General features: G+C 28.3%; 1 protein-coding gene across 1 annotated transcript; it reads left to right on the plus strand.

The window, feature by feature from the left end:
* Positions 1–2638: 2638 nt before the first annotated feature.
* Positions 2639–19588, plus strand: LOC101238080 (uncharacterized). Its single transcript, XM_065813791.1, has 6 exons — positions 2639–3123; positions 3199–3395; positions 3472–3598; positions 8278–8369; positions 18641–19058; positions 19214–19588. Exons 1-6 carry the CDS (start codon positions 2913–2915, stop codon positions 19510–19512), a joined length of 1344 nt encoding a protein of 447 aa, XP_065669863.1. The 5' UTR covers positions 2639–2912; the 3' UTR covers positions 19513–19588.
* The last annotated feature ends 1314 nt before the right edge of the window (positions 19589–20902 follow it).

Here is a 20902-nt window from a genome sequence, read left to right on the forward strand (position 1 = left end):
TAAATATGTATATATATAAATATATATATATATATATATAAATATATATATATATATATATATATATATATATATATATATATAAATATAAATATATATATACATATATATATATATGGAGGTGGAGCGAGAGATGAACCTAGCCCGTAGGCTCATCTCCCCCTCCACCTCCTCTTTCCCCCTCCCCCCCCCCCCACCCTTTTCCACACACACACACACACACACACACACACACACACACACACACACACACACACACACACTCCACAAAGCTGCCAAAACATTTTAAGTTGACAGGTCAATACTGCACAAATAACAGTTTGAACATCTGCAAATGGAAAGTTTGAATGCAATCCGTACACTTCAAATTCAATGACTAATTCAAAACCAGAACTCATCTTGACATATTTTACAACAATATTTAAGTATTATTGCAACAGTTCCAGCTTTTGCCTCATCAGATCTGAAATGTTGACGAAACGAGGATAATTCAAGTGTCCAAACCCGTAATTGCTTAAAAAGGTGAATGACAAATATCTGCTGTCATCAGTGCTGAACGTGGAAAAATGGTGACTATGTGGAACGCAATAAATGCGTGTGGTACTTCAGTACTCCCGTTTTATATATTTCCACGGTTACATTTCAAGGACATATTTCTAAAAAATGGACCTCCAGCTTCCGCTTGCGCTGGCGCAGCCCAGCGAACCAGATGAATGACAGAGGAAACATTCAAGGTGTGGTTCATTTACTATTTTTCTTTCCCACATTTGTCAAAGTAGAATCTGATTGTTTTAGTTTTAGACAATCATGAATTGCATTGACAATTAACTTTATTGATTTTGCAAAAGAAAATTGAGTTTACTTGCTAACTTTACTACATCATACATCACGCAAACTTCAAGCTCAAGATGTTTATGAATCATTTAAACGTTTATATTATAGTAAAATTATTTTTGGCGCATGAATAACCTTAGAAAAACAGTTTCCATTTTTGAACTAGCGGAACATTTGGAAAAAGCTTGCTTAAAGGCATCAATCGCAACCAACATTTTGAGTGGGTTTGTGTTAACTTGCTTATGTAAAACCTGACATACGAAAAAAAGAAGACTTTTACTTTGACCAAGTATAATATCTTGCATTTTCTATTTTCTGTTTTTTAAACATAATTAGTATATTAAAAAATATGAACGTGAGAAAAGTTTAGGTTTTTGTCTAAGATGCATAGACTGTTTGTTGTTGTACGATCGTGTACTGTTTGATAATAATCTAAAGATTACTGATCGTCAAGATCCAAATCAATCTTTTCAGATAGACAAGCAACGATGTTAAACCTAAAAATTTATATCTATCATGACTCCTACTATTATATGACTATTACCTAAAGCTAGAACAAGGAAAACAATAACCAACTGAGGTGGCAAAAAACTTGCCTCCAGCATTTTAAAATACTTCGGTGACAGAATCTTTACAAGTTGATCAAAATAACGCAAAGCTAATAAACAAAGAATTAAAGTAATGATTAAGAAAGTCAAAAGAAAAAAGTATCAAAAAACGAAATAAAAAAGCAACAAAACAAACAAATTCGAGTCGCAATTTTTTGTTTGTTTGTTTATTTCGCCGTTTAATAACCTTTACAATTTAAAAATATATAAATATAAACATTGTCGGGGCAAGAAGAAGACATTTTTTTGTATGCTTTACAAATTATTTATTGAAAACTATAAATGTAAAATAAATAATTATTTTAAGATATACTTAAAGAACAATACTTATGTTAAGAGTAATAATCAAGTAAACAAGAAAAATTGAAAAAAAAAATAATAATAATAATGATAATAATAAATAAATAAATTAAAGAGAACACGTATTTACAAGAACCGTAATATATACGTATACTTTACAACTATTTTATTGAAAAATATAAAAGTAAAATATATAACAGTTGTGGTTGGTTAAGTAAAAGTTTTAAAAACAATGTTTATTTAAAAAGTAACATTCAAGCAAATAACGAAATATTATACAAAAGTTATGATCATTCAGACATCTTAAACAGACTTATATCAGCATTTTTTGTATTTTCAGAAAAAATTAAACGAAGTTTTTAAAACTTATAATAAAATTTATAATTATTTCATTAAAAACTTTTTACTTTAAGAGGTACACTCCGAGAAAAAAAGTTAATAGAGAAAAAGGGACTAAGCTCTAGAGGATATTTTACTGTTTAAATAGAAACTTTGAACCTCCAAAAAAATAAAGTTAAATGTTTTTAATACATAATATGCAAAAATACAATTATAAAGTTTTTATAATTGTTACCATAGCTGCCATGATAAAATTTATTGATGTTGTTGTTTGGAGAACTAAGTTTTTTACATTCTATAAAGTTTACAATTGTTGTTAATATAATTCAACAGGAAATGTTACAACTCTAATTTTATAATTCTGCTAGAATGTTTTTACAAATTGCATACTGTTTTTTTGTAAAAATTTGTGTACTGTATACTTGTCTATTCCGTTAAAACTTTTTGAATAATCAAAATTAATCCCTATAAAATTAACTAAAGAAAAAGTCGAATAACTTACTCGTTAATTTTTTTTTAAAAATATATATAAAGACTTTAGATATGTCACATGTGACAAGTTATAATTAAATTATTTCTTTCAAAACAAAAGTCGCAGAGAATTTTAAATAAAATATTCTCAAAGTAATCATTTTAAAGCAAAATTTAACTATTAATAAATAAATTTTTAAAAATAAATAAGATATACAAGAATAATCTATGGATTAAAAAGTTTAAATATTAAGGTTAATCCAAATTAAAAGAAATTTGTACTTAAAGATTTTGAAAACAATCAAAACAAAGTCAGCCATGGTTTAAACAAAAACTATTAAGTTAAAACATTAAACAAATATGGCAAACTGGAAAATATTTTATTTTTTATTAACTTATGTGAAAAGTCAAACGTTAATAGTTAATCGGAATTCTACTGGTGATACTCTTAAATGCGATACTAGCGTTCGTTGTTCAGAGTTGAGCGCTAAGCAAATCAGCAAGAGTTTATGTTTGTGTTCAAATTCAGGGACTATTTTAACACCAAGTAATAGATGTTCAACAAATGGTGGTAACAATATAATTTTTTTTTAGTTTTATGTTTTATTAAATTTTAAATGGAAGTTTAATTTTAGTTTTATTGCAGGTTGCAAGTTTTATATTTATCCATTAAAGACTTCCATTTACACTATATCGTATAAACAAAATCTAAACGCTGTTTTGAAATCTAGTGACACCGTAAACAGTGAAAAGATTACCTCTGTTCAAATTTTAAACCAAAACATGGAATGGGAATATTTAAGTTTTCACGGTTTTAGCTTAGTTCGTGGTGGTGCGTTAATGGTATGCATTTGTGTTTTATTTTCAATGCTTTTTTGGTTTTGATATAACACATTTAAGTCTTCTTTTTCTTATTTAGTTAACAAATAATAGATATAGTAAAGGAGAACTTTTAAAAATTAATCTCAATTACAAATCAAACAATAATCAAAGTGATGAAAGCTGCGTTATGATAAAAATTGAAGGGGATCGTTATTGGAAAAACTGTAAGTAGAAATATTAGATGAAACTTTTATAAAAAATATTTTTCTGCCCCCAAATATGTATATCTTTTATCAATATCATATCACACTCTTAAACTATTTTTTTCTGTGTGTAAATATACTATACATTTAATATTTATGAAATTTAGTATATATTTTTTTAAATTTATTAAATGTAGTATATTTTTATTAAGTATTTGAAGTATTGAAGATCACTAGCGATATGTATATACATATGCATGTACATATTGGGTTTTTAGTTAGTGATTTTAAAACAATATGTTGGTTATTACATATCATAACTTTGTAACATGCTAAAACATAACAATAAATTTATAGGTTGTCTATACTGCAAGCAATTTACACCACATCTTTTTAAAACATATTATTATTATAAAAATTACAATATTAATATAATACAGCATTGAATGAACAAGATATACAATAATGTAATTTTTTGCTAGCTTACTTAGCTAGCAATCCTCGTGGTCAAATCTCTTTATTGTTACGAATATCGCTAGCTAGTCGCTAGCCAATATCCCACCGGGTGTAAGTTATAAATTAGCTTTTACCATATCTAAAACTTGGGCTATAAATTAGCTTTTATCAGACATTTGTACTAATCACACTAAATGATTCGTAAGGACTTTTGCATTACTTACATCATTTTTACAAGTAAATCAAAACTAAAGTTACTTATTTCAGTGGGGAGAGACACTAGAAAATGTAATACACTTTTGAATTTTTATTTTTAAAATTTTACCTTCTTTTTTACAAAAATTATAAATAAAAATTTGGAGTTTCACGAGGTTACAAAAAACTGGATTTTGCGTTTGTAACCTATTTAGATTTATACTGGTTTAAAATAATTCAATATGGCGAATGTACAAAGTTTCTTGTTACTACATAAAAGTTATCTTATTTTTATGAAAAAAAACAGCAAGCATGTCTTTGAAGATACTTTAAGTATCTATAGATACTTTAGGTAACTACAGTAAGTAATTTAGATATAAGTAGCTATAAAATACACAGGTTGTATCTTTACTAGGTACGGTATCTCTTTATGACTAGCTTTAATAGACGGTCTTAATCCGTCCCTCTTCAAGGCTATCTTTATAACTACTATAACTCTTCATGGCTATCTTTACTAGCTATAATACCTCTTTACCCCTTTACATCAAACCTTTTCGAATGATTGCTCTGATGTTCTAAATATGAAATATGTTATAAAATGACATTGGACTTTAAAAGTGTTTTTGCAAAAATATCTTTTAAGTGCACGGCAAAACATCCAAACTTCAAATTAAAAAAAATTATTTTATATGTTAAATTTCACAAGTTAATTTAAAAAAATTTAATTTCTATTTTAAAATTATTTGCCGAGCCAAGTGAAAATAAAAAATTATAAGAAATTATTGAAGTATCTTGGTGAAGAAGTTTGTATATCGAGCAAAATTATAACAAGCAAAATAAACACGCAAAAAAAAAAAAAATGAAATAAACTATATTCAATTCTAAAGGTGTCCCTAATAGAACTTCCGGCCGGATATTTGGGTCGAGTATTATACTCAGATACCGGATATCGGAAAATATACATACTCAGTATGTATATTTTTCGATATCCGATATCCGGCCGGATAATAAATTAATTCGGCTGGTTACGCCGGATATTTCATGTTAATAAATAATAAGAAAAAAATTTGTTTTATCAATTGCCCCAGGAAAAAAAGTTTTATAGAAATTCTATAAACTTTTGGAATATGGTCTATAGAAATTCTATAGAATTCTATAGAATTTCTATAGAACCTCTGTTTATTTCTATAGAAATTCCAATAGAGCTTTTTTTTCTACTTTTTATTTTATAGAAAAAAAGTTTTATAGCAATTTCTATAGAAATTAATAGACATTCTATAGAAATTCTATAGAATTCTATAGAATTTCTATAGACAATATGTCCCAAAAGTTTACAGAAATTCTATAAAACTTTTTTTCGTGGGGCTGCAGTCTTAAAGATACACGGAATAGATGTGCACATCTTTTCTAAATTACAGATTTTTCTCATTCATATATGAATTTATTTACTCAACTATGAATTTATTATAAAAAAGGACCTGGTCAGTTTGAAGAATACTACCTGGAAACAACTTCAAATTAAGTGAAGCCTTAAAAAAAAGAAAAGGGTCTAGAACATTAAGAAAGGTGATTGAGTGAAACAGTCGAAGCATGGTGATTAAGTGAAACAGTGCCAAGCAAAAGTACATAAAAGAATAGTCAGAGAATTCAAACTTTCACTTTCACTTTAGGTAATTTGACGCATAATAAAACGCCCAGCATAACCATAAAACTTAATGTCTCGATCCAGGGTCATTTTTCTAATAAAGGCAATAGTTTTCCACGATTGAAGCTCACTGATTCCTTATTTAGAACAGATCATACCCAGTAAGTACAAACACGTGTTTAAAACGTTTAAAAAATAGATTTTATAGATATGCTAAACACGTCTTGTGCTGATTAACTTCAAAAAAACGTCAGCTATAAAACGCATGATTTTTTGGATATTACAAAAAGTTTTTTTTAAATTATTAAAGCCAAAGTTTAGTGAGAATAGCTATAAATAATGATAAAAACTTTTACTTATCTTAAGTTCAATAATTGTTTAAAGTTAACAACCGCTCAAGACGTTGTTGTAGATAGTTTTTAATGATTCTAGAAGAAAAAAAAGCTATTTTTAAAATAGACCAAGGTCAGCAATGCAATTTTTTTAAAGTAATTACAAGTTACCATAACTTTATACGGTGATCATATATGATCACTGTATAAAGTTTTGGTAACTTGGTTTTTTATTATCATTATATTACTTTTTTATTACTATTATATTATTATTCTTATTATATTTTATATGTTACTCATTAAAAGATTCACATATATGTATAATAACATGTATGCATGATAGAATGTATGTATGATAGAATATATGTATGATAGCATGTGTCTATGGTGGCATGTATGGTAGCATGTATCGATAGATACATGCTACCATACATGTTTTCATAAATACATGAATATATCATACATATATTCTAGCATACATATATTCTATCATAAATACATTCTATCATACATACATGTTATTATACCAATATGATCCTTCTAATGAGTAATATAAGTTATATTTAGACATTAGATAATTGGTATCGTGTAAGTTGATACCAAGAAGAATGGTCTCGTATCGCGAGGTATCGCTTATATACTAATGTCGATACTATTAGTATTGGTTTGATACCATACAATACTAATATTAAAAAAAATCGTATGGTAATGATTATTCGCATAAGAAAAAAAAAAGAAAGTATGACCTTTTGAATTTATTATTAACAAAACACAAGAAAGATCGCTTTTTGGAGGTTTAGTTAATAATATTTAGTTAATGAGGGTATAAAAAACTTAATAAATGATGATTTATTGTTAGCTTATTTAAGTTTTAGGTTTTATTATTATTGATAGTTTACTTTAGTTATTAAATGTTGAATACAGAATAAAAGGCCATGCGATTAAAATACGGAAGCGATGCCACATAATTAAATTAAAATAACAATTCCAGATAATAAATTAAATTACGGAAGTCATACCACATAATTAATTGAATTGCGATACTATTTGAAACATTAAATGATAAATATGAAGTCATGCAATACTATACAATCCTTGAGAATTTCTATTAAACTAAATGAGTCAGTTTTATATGAAAGAGTGGGGAGAAGTGGGATGCAGGAAAAGTAGGACATCTCGAAGAATCCATTTAGAAGAGGTCTTTAATCAATATTATCTATTGTAAAGTATAAAATTTTTTTCCCCTTTATTTAGCAAACATCGTCTTGTCTCCATGTTTGTGGGAATAAATCACATTATTGAAAAGTACTTCTAAGAAACGATTTTTTGAGGGGTGAAATGGAAAAAATAAAATTAAACGATTGCCTATTTCTCCCATATCACTTTTGTAATTATATTATAGAAACCACTTGAACTTTTGAAGATTGCGTGATTTACGGCTTTAATAGTTTTTAATTAATAATTTTTGTTAATATGTTGTTAATTACTCGCTTATCCCACTTTACCCCATTACTGTCCCACTTTACCCCAATGGCACAATTCCTCTAAAATCAAAGATATATATATACTTTAGTATAACCTGCTGTCAATCTTAGGGAATGGATTCAGTGCCCAAAATGATGCTTTATTTGTTAAAACTTGTTCGGTGCAATACATATATTATATTAAAAAAGATTTAAAGTTATCTTAGCAATATTTTTTAATGTTTTCTCTAATCTCCCCTACATCTCTATTTCAAAAGTTATTATATAAGTTTACTATTTCAAATTGCTAATTGTTTATAAAAATATAATACAAATTCTCGTTAAGACCCGAGCTGCGATACCAAATGTTATTATCATCGGTTTTAAATTAGTACTATGTAGTGCGAATTTAAAACCGATGATCGATGTGCAATGATTGATGCTTTTATAAACTATGTTTTTATATTTCTTTTAATGGAACTTTTAATGGAACTTTAACATTTTTAAACTTAACTAGCTCCGATTTAATGCCACATTCTGCTCCTCGCTTCTTGTTTTTTTTAACTATGTTTCATTTATCTTAATTTGTATATAAAATTATTTATAAAGCTGATCTGGCAAAACCAATATGTGGCGCAGTGGAGAAACCAACCGCATATACCATCGCAAGGTTTAATCAGACGGAAAAAACAACAATTTTTGTAAGTAAAACAAATAGTGTTGATTTTAAAAAAAAAAGAAACAAATGTTGCACTCTCTAAATTAAAAAAAAAAAAATGTTGCACTCTCTAAATTAAAAAAAAAGAAATATTGCACTCTCTAAATTAAAAAAAAGAAATGTTGCACTCTCTAAATTAAAAATAAAATAAAATATTGCACTCTCTAAATTAAAAAATAAAAATAAATGTTGCACCCTCTAAATAAAAAATACTCTCAATGAAAAATAAAAAAGGGGAGGTTTGCACTCTCTAAATAGGTGTAGTTTATTTATTATGTGTAAACCTATATGTAAAAGTGTAAAATAAACTTTGAAGATTTATTATGTTTTAGATTTTAAAGAGTTTGATAAACATCTCTCCCACAATTTTTTTTTTTTTTTACGATAATAATTAAAAAACAAACCTGCGTGAAGAAAAAAATCACTCTTTCTTACAAATACAGAAAATAAGTTTACATAATTATAGTTAAAGGATAAAGCGCTGCAGAGAGAGAGAGAGAGAGAGAGAGAGAGAGAGAGAGAGAGAGAGAGAGAGAGAGAGAGAGAGAGAGAGAGAGAGAGAGAGAGAGAGAATACGCTTAAACACATTATGTTGATTTTGATTTGAGCAGCCGTGATATGTTAATTATGATATGAGCAACCGTGGCGCAGTGGTAGCGCACTTGCCTCAGAAACAAAGATCTGTGGTTCAAACCCAACCTCCGGGCAAGTTTTGTGACATCAGTTAGGAAGGAGGCGTAAACTTCCAATTAAATGCTCATCCGCGGTGCTCTGTGATAAGACCGTAGGGACTTCTTAGGGCACCTAAATAAAATTAAAAAAAAAAAAATGTGTCGATTGCTCCTTGAGTATAGCGTTTAACTAAGTTGAGTATAGTGTATATACTATGTTGTCTACGTTTTAAAAATCCATTTCCTTATCTTTGCTTTCGCTTTTATCTTTGTCAAGGTTATGTTTTACATTATTTAGCAAAAATAATTTGTCATTATTCATTAGCATAAATTATTATACATTAGCATAAATAGAGAATACTTAGTAAAGAGTAATGACTAATGTGATCATCAAAAATAATGAAACCAATAAATTACAACTACATATCAGGGTTCTTTTTTTAAACCTTTAACAAAAAATGCCAATCATTGGCTTGAAGGTGCTAAGCAGACATATATATTTTTATTACGTTTGCCTATCACCTCAATTTTTTTGTATTTTATAGTCATTTTTTTCTTAAAATAAATTAATGACCATACTTTGCATTTCCTTACGCTTTAAAAATTTGATTTAAAGCCATAATCCCAATAACGCCATAATCCCAATGACGCCAACGTCAAAATTTCTAACAAGGCTGCAAGCAACCACTAATAGGATTGGAAGATACTGAAAGAGGAAAGATCAAGTTTATAAAGTAAGATAACGATTAAAAGACGACTTAAAAGATTGCAAATTATATGAATCAGGAAAACAAGATGAAGAGAGTGAGTTCTAAAGAACTGATGTTTGAAGAAAAAACCAGTCGAATAGGAATTTTTGGAGCTCTTAGGAACATTCACAGTAAAAGGATGAGACTTAATTGATTGACAAGTACCACGTGAATAAGTTTTAGTTGATGATACAAGAGACGCTAACTGTTTAGAGCAGCGCCCATTATAGTATTTATAGAAAAGAGAAAGAGAAGCAAAATCACGACGATGTGACAATATTTGAAGGTTGGCTGCAAGAGCAGGTCCAAAACGCGATTACAATGCATTTTTACCACCGTTGATGTGAGAATTTTAGGGAGATTGTCAATGTAAATTAAGAAAAGTGTAGGGCCTAGGATAGAACCTTGAGGAGCCCCTGAAGTTACAGGAAATGAAGAAGATTACTATCCATTGAGGATAACTTTCATAGTACGATTGATAAGGAATGATTTAATAATCTTAAAGATGTTACCTGATACGCCGTAAGAAGAGAGTTTATAGAGGAGACCAGCATGCCAAACTTTTTCAAAGTCTTTAGAAATATCGAGGGCAATAGCCTTAGCCTCTCCAAATCTATCTAATGCACGATAAAACCCATCAGTTATTACTGTTAACAAATCAGCAGTAGAACAAGAAAATCAAAATCCATATTGATGATCAGAAAGTAATCTATTAGATTCAAGATGAGAGATTAAGTGTTGATTAATTAAAAACGCAAAAACCTTGTTCATGGTAGTAAGAAGTCTAATGGGTAGTAAGTCTTAATGGTAGTAAGACCATTCAGATCGCTCTCCAGATTTTTCGAAACAGATGCCACTTTCCGGCAGACTGGAAAACAAGACTCTTGTTTATTTTTGTCTTATTTTGAGATTGCAATTTAATTAACCATTATACTACCCTTTATTGTTTAATCGCAATATTTTTGATACTTCTGCGTAAAGAAAATATAGTTTTTTTTCATGAAAAATGATTTTTTGAAAGTAGTAAACAAATTCAGATAAATTTTTAATTGGATTTCCTTATGACTTTACAACCATTTTATTGTAAACTCATATGTGTTAAGTGTATGATAAAGTTGTTTTTTTGAGTTGGTTACAATATTTATAGAAGTTAATGGCATCAATATATCAACTGTACCTATTGGGGCACATTGATCATTAACTAGGCGGGGCTCACTGATTGGATGATCAAAGTGCCCCATATAACTTATATTATAAGACTTAAATATTTTATTTAAATTTTATACATTTGTACTTATGACAAATAAAAATTGTTAAATAAAAAATATAATTTTTAACAGTGTTTTAAACAAATTTGTAATAGTGTTAAAAACTAACATCAATTTTATTAGTTTTTAGTTTTACGTAAGTTTTACTATTAGTTTACATTATATTATAATATAAATAGTTTTTTTTTAAACAATTATTTTATTTTAAACTTTTTTTTTTAATTTTCAGATCTTAAATTGGTCAGGTAAAAAAAATAAAAAAACAGACAGAGTTGCTATACCATGTAATACAATGAAAGTAGCTGATAATGAAGTTTTAGAGGGCAGACCAGTAAAATGAAAAATAAATTTGCAGGGATTGATTGGTTGCAAGGTTTTATGAAAGACAATTAGAGTGGCCTTTATGAACACCTGAGGCAATTAACTTTGCTCGATCAACCGCCTTTAACCGACACATTGTAGGAGAATTTTTTCAAAGTCTCAAAAAAGTAAGAAAGCAATATAAATTTGATCCTTATATCATATAATGTATTGATGAAACTAATTCCACAACAGTACAAAAGCCAGTAAAAATTTTAGCAGGTAAAGGAAGTAAATAAGTCTGAAAGGTCGTCTTGGATGCGTGGAATTTGTAAATCCTTCTGGTTGGATGAATTCAGACATTTTTATAGAATGGATAGAACATTTTGTGAGGTATTTAAACTGTTTTTATGAATCTCCAGTTTTTTTACTTTTGGGCAGCCTTAAAAGTTATATTTTTGTTAGAGCTTTGGATCTTGCAATTCAACATGGAACTAGAATGCTAAGATATCCTCCCTATTGCACACATAAATTGGTACCATTGGATAGAGCTGTTTTCAAACCATTGAAAAGGTTCTACAATGTTGCATGTGATAATTGGATAGTCACAAATGCAAGACCTATGACCATTTACGATATTGTTTCAATAGTTCGCGAACCATTTACAAAAACTTTCTCACCATCTAATAGACAGAGAGAATTTCAAGTAGCTGGCATTGAACCATTTAATTCAGAAATTTTTGAAGATGATGAATATTTACCATCATCAGTTACAGATTGTGCTGCTCCAAATGAAGTAATTCTTGGAACCTGAAATGAATGTAATACATGTTAAAGAATCGAGTCTTACATGCCTGTAATAATCATGAAACAATTTTTTTGAACACAGTGTCACTAAGCATTTCTTCATTACTCTCACGCGAAGTTTTGAAACATTACCTGAAAGCATCGGCTAAAAAAAGAAGTGTTAAAAGTAGGAAACTAAAAATTTTGAATGATACTCGAATCAGAAATGAAATTTGTTTGTCAGAAGAAAAGAAAACCCTAAACCAAACTAACCAAAATCACTCATCAAACAAAAAAACCACTCATCATAAAAAAATAAAAAAAGGGGAGAAGTTAAACCTATTGCTTAGGAATAAAAAACAATGTAAAGTAAAAGCATGACTTGACTTTGACAAATGATGATAATATAAAAAGATAATCTTGTAAACTTTTAATCTTAATAAAAGTCTTGTATGAATCTTATATATTCTTTGGAAACTTAAAATACTGTATTCTTATAGACTTTATAAGCTTCAAGTTTTGAAAATCTTTACACATATATATGTTAGTAGTATATAACGGTCTTATTTTCATTCAGACAACTGTCGTAATTCTTCTAATGAAAAATTTACTTTAAAACTTTATAGACCAGTGTATATTAAGTTGTGATAATATATATATTTTTATAATAATTTTACTTTTTTTTAGATGTTCACTAATACTCTTCAACTAAAGCGTTTATAGCACTTAGATAGAGCAGTATTAAACACGTAAATAATGTTACTCATATAAGATCAAAGTCAGAGATCATAGTACCCCATTGCATAGGGTATTTTGATCTTTTGCGAAGATTGTTGTAATGTTAAATTATATTATTCTCATCAATTTTTTTAATTAAAATATCTATTTTTACTTAAAGACAGATTGTTCTAGTTTAGCTTAGTAATTAATAAGTTTTTATATCTATATTGGGTTGTTCGCAGTTTACAAAATACTGCTACGGCGATCAATGCGCCCCCATCTCCCGTTGGACGAATGTCGAGCAATGGATCAACCTGTTATCTTTATCATGTAGAATGTGATTAGTGGAATCAATAGATAAAATTGATAAAAAGTTCTTAGCAAACAATTCAGCTTTATCTTTAGGTGAGATGAAAAAATCTAAACCATTGCAAGAGAGGTGGAATAACAGATTTGCCGTTATTGTAGATACTTTTAAAGATTCTCCAGAAGTCTCTGGAGTTTTTGAAATGAAATACGAGGTTTTGTGACCTGATAATAGCAAACTTTGACGTTAGAAAAATTTTTTTTACAATGGTTTCTCGCAATAGTAAACACACGCCTGTTTTCTGAAGAATTATTTTGGCGATAGATATAGAAGAAATGGTTGCGATTACATATTGCAGCAGCACAATGAGAATAAAACCATGGAGAAGAGAGAGGCTTTACTTTAAGGTAGTTGTAAGAGGTACAATGGTAGGGGGATCCTGATGATGATGAAGAATGAGATAATAGTTTTAGAAAGATTAAACCGTAATCAGAAGCACCTAAGGGTGAATGTGGAGAAACTGAGCACTGACAAGGATCAGAAGCAAGACATAAGTTGAGTAGAGAAGATAAATGATTCAGATTGTCTGGAAAGCGCGTTGGAAAGTTGACTATTTGTGTTAGAGATTAAGAAAGGTAAAAGTTGTGAATCTTAATACCTGCAGAGTCACTGACACTAGAACCAAGCCATTCAGTGTGATGAGCATTAAAATTACCAACAACAACGATATTGGCTGAAGAATGAAGAGAAAGAGCTTGGTCAACCTGATCATAAATAACATAAAGAAGAGCGATATAGAACAAAGAAGAAGGTAATAGAATAGTTAATTAATAGAAAATTAATAGAATGAAGTGGTGCTAAACAAAAGCACATAAAAGAATATTCTGTGGATTCAAATCTAGTTTTCCAACAAATGGGTGAGTTCTTTCAAATGTAAATGCCTAGGCCAAGTATGTGACTATTAAAGCCTTTACAAATTAAAGGAAGATAATCATCAACACTAAGTTCATAAGATAAGACAGCTGAACTCAAATAAGTCTCAAAAAGAACATAGGTCTGGTGAACAAAAGATAGAACTCAACAAAAGAAAAATTACTCCAAAGACCACGAATATTAGTGAAATTTAGAAAACTTGGTGGTGACGATAGTTTTTTGTGTATTATAGCTTTTGAAAGTATCATATATAGTCATTTTTCAAATTGGTTAAAGAACTTGATTCAAAGCAGATTGGTCAACAGATTAATGAAGGTGCGAAGCTGGTCAACAGATTAATGAAGGTGCGAAGCTGGTCAACAGATAGAATTTGTTAACCTCTTAAGTATTACTTTTTCAGATTAATGTTTTGAAAATTGTTTAAGATTTTTATTGTTAAACTGGTTTATCAACCATTTAATTAATTTATTGTTTTATTAAATTGATTTGTTTGACTATTTGTAAAATAAATGTTATATATTGTGATCGTGATATATAGTAATCGTGATTGTGATATATAGGGATCATGATTGAGTGTGATAAACTAACACAGTAATATTTTGCAAACAAAGAAAGTTTATACAAAATGCATTATAATCAATTATGGAAATCATAGCTGATAAACTATGTATAAAGTGTTGCATAAAGAAAAATGATCAATCATTGATATAAAATGTAAAGATCAGCTTTAATGAATTACCCTTTGATTCCATCTCCAAATAAACATGTATAAACTGTTGATGGAAACAGTTATAACCTTTAAACAAACTCAGACTCATAAGAACAGCAAGTTTAAAACGAGGTTAGACATAAATGAACGGCAACCTTTAAACAAAGTTTTTGTTATTACTATTTTTACAAAATTGCTTTCGAGCAAATGTAAACCAAAGTGCCAAGAAGTTGATCCTTCTTGCATTGATAACAGCTTATTATGCACAGATATAAATAATAATTTAACAAAATACAGTGAACGCTCTATATAAGCAACCTCTCTAGAAGCAACATTCTTTATAAGAAACCTTTATACAACCATTTTTTTTCGTTCAACTGTTCTGTATAAGCAAATTATCTTTTTAAAGCTAAATATTTGAGTTAAGTTCAGGCTAATTCAGAAGTAAAATTAGCTTTTTACAACAACATAACCTCAAATTATACAAAATTATGCTATTGGAGTATGTTTGTGTTTTTTGCAGCCAGTATTGAAGTGAATTTCTGTTAAATAGAATAGTTACTTGAATTTTGTTAGTTTCTGTTAGGTAATAAATTAAATAATATTTTTGTGCTTTAAATTCAACCATAAAATTTGAATCAGAAGAAAAAAAGACGTTCAATATTGCTAAAAGATAAACTATCCATTTAAAAAACATTGAAAATGGTGAGAAAACAAAGGACATTGGTAACGAAGTTGATAAATTTACAATAAGTAGAGTAAAAAAAATAAAGAAAATTTAGAAGAATGTGCAACCAAAACGTATGTGAATCAGAGTAAGATTAAGCGAATGAAGACAACAAAATATAGTGAAATCAACTTTTCTTGGTTCTTGGAGCGGCGACAATTAAACAATTTACTTCTAAATGAAATGATAAAATTATAAGCACTCGATATAAATAGATTACATAACGAATCTGAAACATTTTTTGCAAGTGATGAATGGTTAACGAAATTTAAAAAAATGCCACGGTTAACAGATTTTCTCTGTTTGTGGAGAAAGTATGTCTTGCAATGTGGAGTTAGCTAATTCATTTAGAAAATTTTTTTTTAATTATATTGCTGAAAATGGCTTTTTGCCTAAACAAATATATAATTGCGACAAAACTGGTCTCGTCTATAAAAACTTGACCAATAAAACCAATGTTACAAATATTTTGAAAAATCCGCTGCTGAAAGAAAAGCTATGAAGGAAAGAGTAACAATTATGCCATGCGTAAAAGTATGCATAAACTAGATTTGATGATGAAAGGGAAATCAAAATCTTCTCGTTGCTTCAAAAGTATGAATTTGCCAGTATATTACAAATCATCCAAAAAGGCTTGGCAAATTTATACATTTTTTAACCACTGGTATGATGATATATTCATACCTTCAGTAACTCGACACTCGGAAACTAAAAGCTTTCTTATAAAAGCCTTACTCTTAGTAGATAGTGCAACTTACCTTGGGTCTGAGAATAATTTTATAGGTTACCCGAATTTCAACCACTAGATCAAATTGTGATAAAATCATTAAAACAACGCTATCGCAAACATCTATTTGGATGTCTTGCAGCCTTAGGTGCAGAAGATGGAATAGTTTCAGCACTGAAAAATATAAATTTTAAAGTTATTTATTTAGCGGTGCAGGCATGATATGAAATTCTCGAGTCAGTTATACAAAATTCATTTAAACATCTTTTTTCGTCAAGTGATGAAATTTAACACAATATTCCTTCCGATAACTTTTCAGAAGAACATGATATTTCCTTGGCAAGATTGTATAATTCCATATTTAATTATTGTAATTTAATAGATACTGAAGTTATGGAGTGGGCAAGTGGAACAAGCGAAGCAAATCATTTACCTTGAAGAAAATCACCTTGACGAAAATCCCGAAGTAGAAAGTGAAACTACTCCTGCTGAAGATAATGAAAAAACGTTGGATGACTCCAATAAAAACATCAATGATGTTATAAATTCTTTTTAATTGGTGATAGAATGCGCAAAAGAAATGAGGTTCTTTTGTTACTATAAATAAGAGAAAAAGCTATCATGAACAAATATGTTTAATTGTTTTTGTTTGTTTCGACAGTTTGTGCAGTACAAAACCAAAGATTTAAAACTTGATTGTTTAATTTTTTTTTAATTATTAACTACGCTTATTTGATAATAATAATAATAATAAAATATTTTCTTTTTCAAAATAAAACTTAATTTATTTATTCTACACGGTTTAGTAAAAGAAATAACGGTAAATACTTTCGTACTCCATTTTTCCCTATTAGCAACTTTTCGCAAGAAACTTTTTTTATTGATATTGGTTCAAATGAGTTGCTTATATTGAGCGTTCACTGAATTGATTATATTAATTGAGCGTTCACTGTATTTTAAATATAGATGTAAGTATTGATGATCAACTTTTATAAAGACTTTAGAAAATTGGTTTCAAATGCCAAAAGTTAAATAACAGTAAAACACATTAATGTATTGTTTGTTAAAATATTACTCTATTTTGTTGTTGTAATTCTATAAAATATTCACTACTCTTCTACATTAGATAAATTTTATTCTAAATAAGGTTAGATATAAAATATACAATGCGAAAAACTTATTTTTGTGCCCTCAAACATTATTTTCATGTTTGATTTGATATAAAACGTCAATATTAGCTTTTCGTGACTATAAGTCACTAAAATATTGCAAATAATAATAATATTAGGGCATGTTATTTAACCCTTTATTCCCTTTTCTTGGTAATAAATCACATAGTCAGCTTTTGTACGCAAATATTTCATGGATCAGCAACCGCAAAACGAAAATAATAAAATTATAAAGTCTGCAAAACCATGCAGTATAAAGGCTAATTCGCATTTTTTTGTTAAAACGGCAAACTAAATTGCATCTTCTCAATTCCTGTCGTGTATTTTAAATTTTATAGTACTCTGCAACATGTTTGTATTATAATTTTTGTAAATTTTTACACCAAATAGTTTTACAAACTTTATTTAGTTAGTGTATTCGTATTTTTATTGTAAAAAAAAATTACATTTCACTAAGTACACTGTAAGGGCTCTTTGAAAAGATTGTGAAATAATTCTTACCTATGTTTGAGTTTATAGAGGAATTTAAATATTATTACTTTAAATTTAAAAATACGACTATAATCAGCGATTTTAGGCTTTTAGAGCCCCAAAATGACTACTTTGGATAAAAAAAATTAAAGGTTTATTACCTGCTTTAGGTTTCTACAAGTAATAATAATCGGTTTAAAATAATCTTGTATTACTTATTGGCAAAAAAGAAAAAAAACCATAAAATGTTTCTAAAAGGCAAATTTTCACCGCTTTTTGACGTGAATGGAAATGTATGGAAATGAACGGAAATGTATAGAAGTGAACGAAAATGTATGGGCGAAATTAATCTCAAGACCATGTTTCGCATTTAAAATGCATACTTGATTATTTTTCCTTCCATTTCCCCTTCTTGCCGAAAAACGGATATGGCCTATAATAATATTTAAAAATAAAATTATTTCGCATAAATTATTTCTGCACGAGTTTTAGTTAATACCTGTTAATATGTATATATATATATATATATATATATATATATATATATATATATATATATATATATATATATATATATATATATATTTATATATATATATATATATATATATATTGTAAATAATTTTTTTTTACAAAGACATTTAAATAAAAAAATTTTCTTTTGTAGACTGACCAGACTCCCGTTTTTTTTATTCTAATATGCAATATTTCTTTTAGCATACAAAAACAGCTTTTGCAGAAAGCACGACAAAATCAAAACCGAGTACGCAGCCCAGGACATTAAATCCAAATCCAGAAACACAAACTACAACTGCAAGTTCAACACCAAATACGAAAATAAAGACAACAAGTGCAGACAAACAGTTTAACAATATGCCACAAAATGAAACGCATGACACACAGACAAAATCAGCAAGTTTTACAACAAGCATACTAGCAGAGACAGCTACACCAAGTTTGCATAATAAAGTAGCAAGTACATCAAAAGTGATTGGGTTGACAGTTACAGCAGTTTTTTTATTGATAATAGTATTGTTTGCAACGTTGTGCATTGTAATTTGCGTAAAGCGTAGAAAAACCAAGCCTTCTTTACAAAAATCCTCTGAGCCTGATATTCAAGAGGAAAGTCCATACGGTATTCTAGCTGCTTTTTTAAATAATGAATTATATTGATAACTATTTGTTTAAAAAATTAACTTTCATAAAAATAATTTTGATTTTTTGCATAAATAAGATCTCAAAAAACTTTTTAAATAAAACTATTCTTGTTCTTGATTCAAAATATTCTAGATTCAGCAGAAGGATACACAGCATTTCAAAATCAAAATTATCTCGCTTCAATTCCTTTATGTGAGCAAAGTAAATTGAAAACTGAAATAAAGACGAATATCGATGAAAGGCAAAAAAATCAAAATGTCGATGAAGGCGAATACAGCACTCTTTTTCAAACCGATTTGCCGAAAAAAAATATGAATAAAGAATATTTTTCTCTTGAAAATAATTCTTCAAACTATTCATCGTTAAATGATAATAACGAAATTACTTCATATACTTCACTGAATCAACCGGAGTATCAGTGCATAAATTAAATTATTACATATAATTTAAAAATAAATAATTTTTAACTGCTATTAATTTTTTACAAGATTACTTACGTACAAACCACACAGTGTTTTGGTTTGGGCAGGCAATCTATCAATTTAAAAAAGTATTTTTTATTTTTTTTTTACGGGGTATTTTTTTCTAGGTGATTTTTTCTTATTGGGATTTTTCCGAGGGGGAGGGGGGGTTGGTTTACAAGAAACTTTTTCTGAGTGCTAATAAATGCTGCAAATGATTATAAAGTTTATTTTTTTTGGGGGAGTTGAAAATTGGGTGACATAAATTATTGGGGGATGGGGAGTTGAAAATTGGGTGAAATAATTTATGGACAACCCCTAAAAAAAATTTTTTGACTGCTAATAATACTTCAAGTATTCATAAAAACTACTTTAAAACCAAAAGTTTTCATTAAAGACATAAAAGAAACAATAATTTTGATCCAAAAAAAGTATTATAAAACACAGACCTTCAAAATCACATATGCAACATAGAAACATCCCATGGGATGGGCGCCCATTTGCAACGTTTTGCTTTTCAATGAAAAAATGTTTGGTTAATAAAAATATAACTTATATCATTAGGAAATATACATTTTTTTAAAATTATAACTAAATTATTTTGGATTTAGCCTTATATTATAAGGCTAAATCCAAATTATTTAGTTAAATTTATAACTGCGTTTTTAAAAAAACTGTATATTTCCAAATGATAGAAACGTGTTTTCAGATATTAGTTTGTTTTATAAAAAAATTACCCAACCATAATCAAATTTCTGAAATTTTCTTGTCAACTGTCATCTCCATACCTTTTTATACAAACTAATCAGCAATCTTTTTATAGTTTGTATGTCTTCTACAGTTTCTTTTATCAGCTTTGAAAGATTCAGAGGCTTTTTTGAAGCTGGGAAGGATGAAGAGAGATAAAATTAGGAAGGGTCCCAGCATAGCACACATAGGTTGATAAAACGTTAGAACAATGTTGCGCGTTGCGTTGCTCATGGTGTGCCAAAAGTCAAAATTTTTTTTATTGAATTTTTGTGTAAAAAACTACTATTCAATGAACGTAACATATTGGTTTACATAAAAACATAAGGATTGTAAATCAAAAAATGCGCCTTCACTAAAATTCTTTAATTTTATGTTGTCACCGTGAACAATATTTTTAGCGGTCAAGCGCTTTTCTTAAAAAGTTTAGAAAAATATTTTTTTTATAAGTTTTGCCATTTAATGTTAAGTAATTTATATTACTACGAATTTGAATTGTAGTTTTAATACATATATTGGCTATCAATTGGCACTTCTGTTTATCTTCTTGAACGTATTTGACTCATTTTATGATCAATCAAAGATAGTGTGTTCGAAAAAATTGCGTTTTTCT

Source organism: Hydra vulgaris, chromosome 12 (genome assembly GCF_038396675.1).
Source record: "Hydra vulgaris chromosome 12, alternate assembly HydraT2T_AEP".
Lineage (NCBI taxonomy): Eukaryota > Metazoa > Cnidaria > Hydrozoa > Anthoathecata > Hydridae > Hydra > Hydra vulgaris.

What these genes read in the sequence shown, in the direction of transcription:
- LOC101238080 (XM_065813791.1), top strand. Translation starts at nt 2,913, where the DNA reads ATGGCAAACTGGAAAATATTTTATTTTTTATTAACTTATGTGAAAAGT. An exon ending in TAGATGTTCAACAAATGGTG is followed by an intron (nt 3,124 to 3,198) that starts GTAACAATATAA and finishes GTTTTATTGCAG; the next exon opens with GTTGCAAGTTTTATATTTAT. An exon ending in TTCGTGGTGGTGCGTTAATG is followed by an intron (nt 3,396 to 3,471) that starts GTATGCATTTGT and finishes TTTCTTATTTAG; the next exon opens with TTAACAAATAATAGATATAG.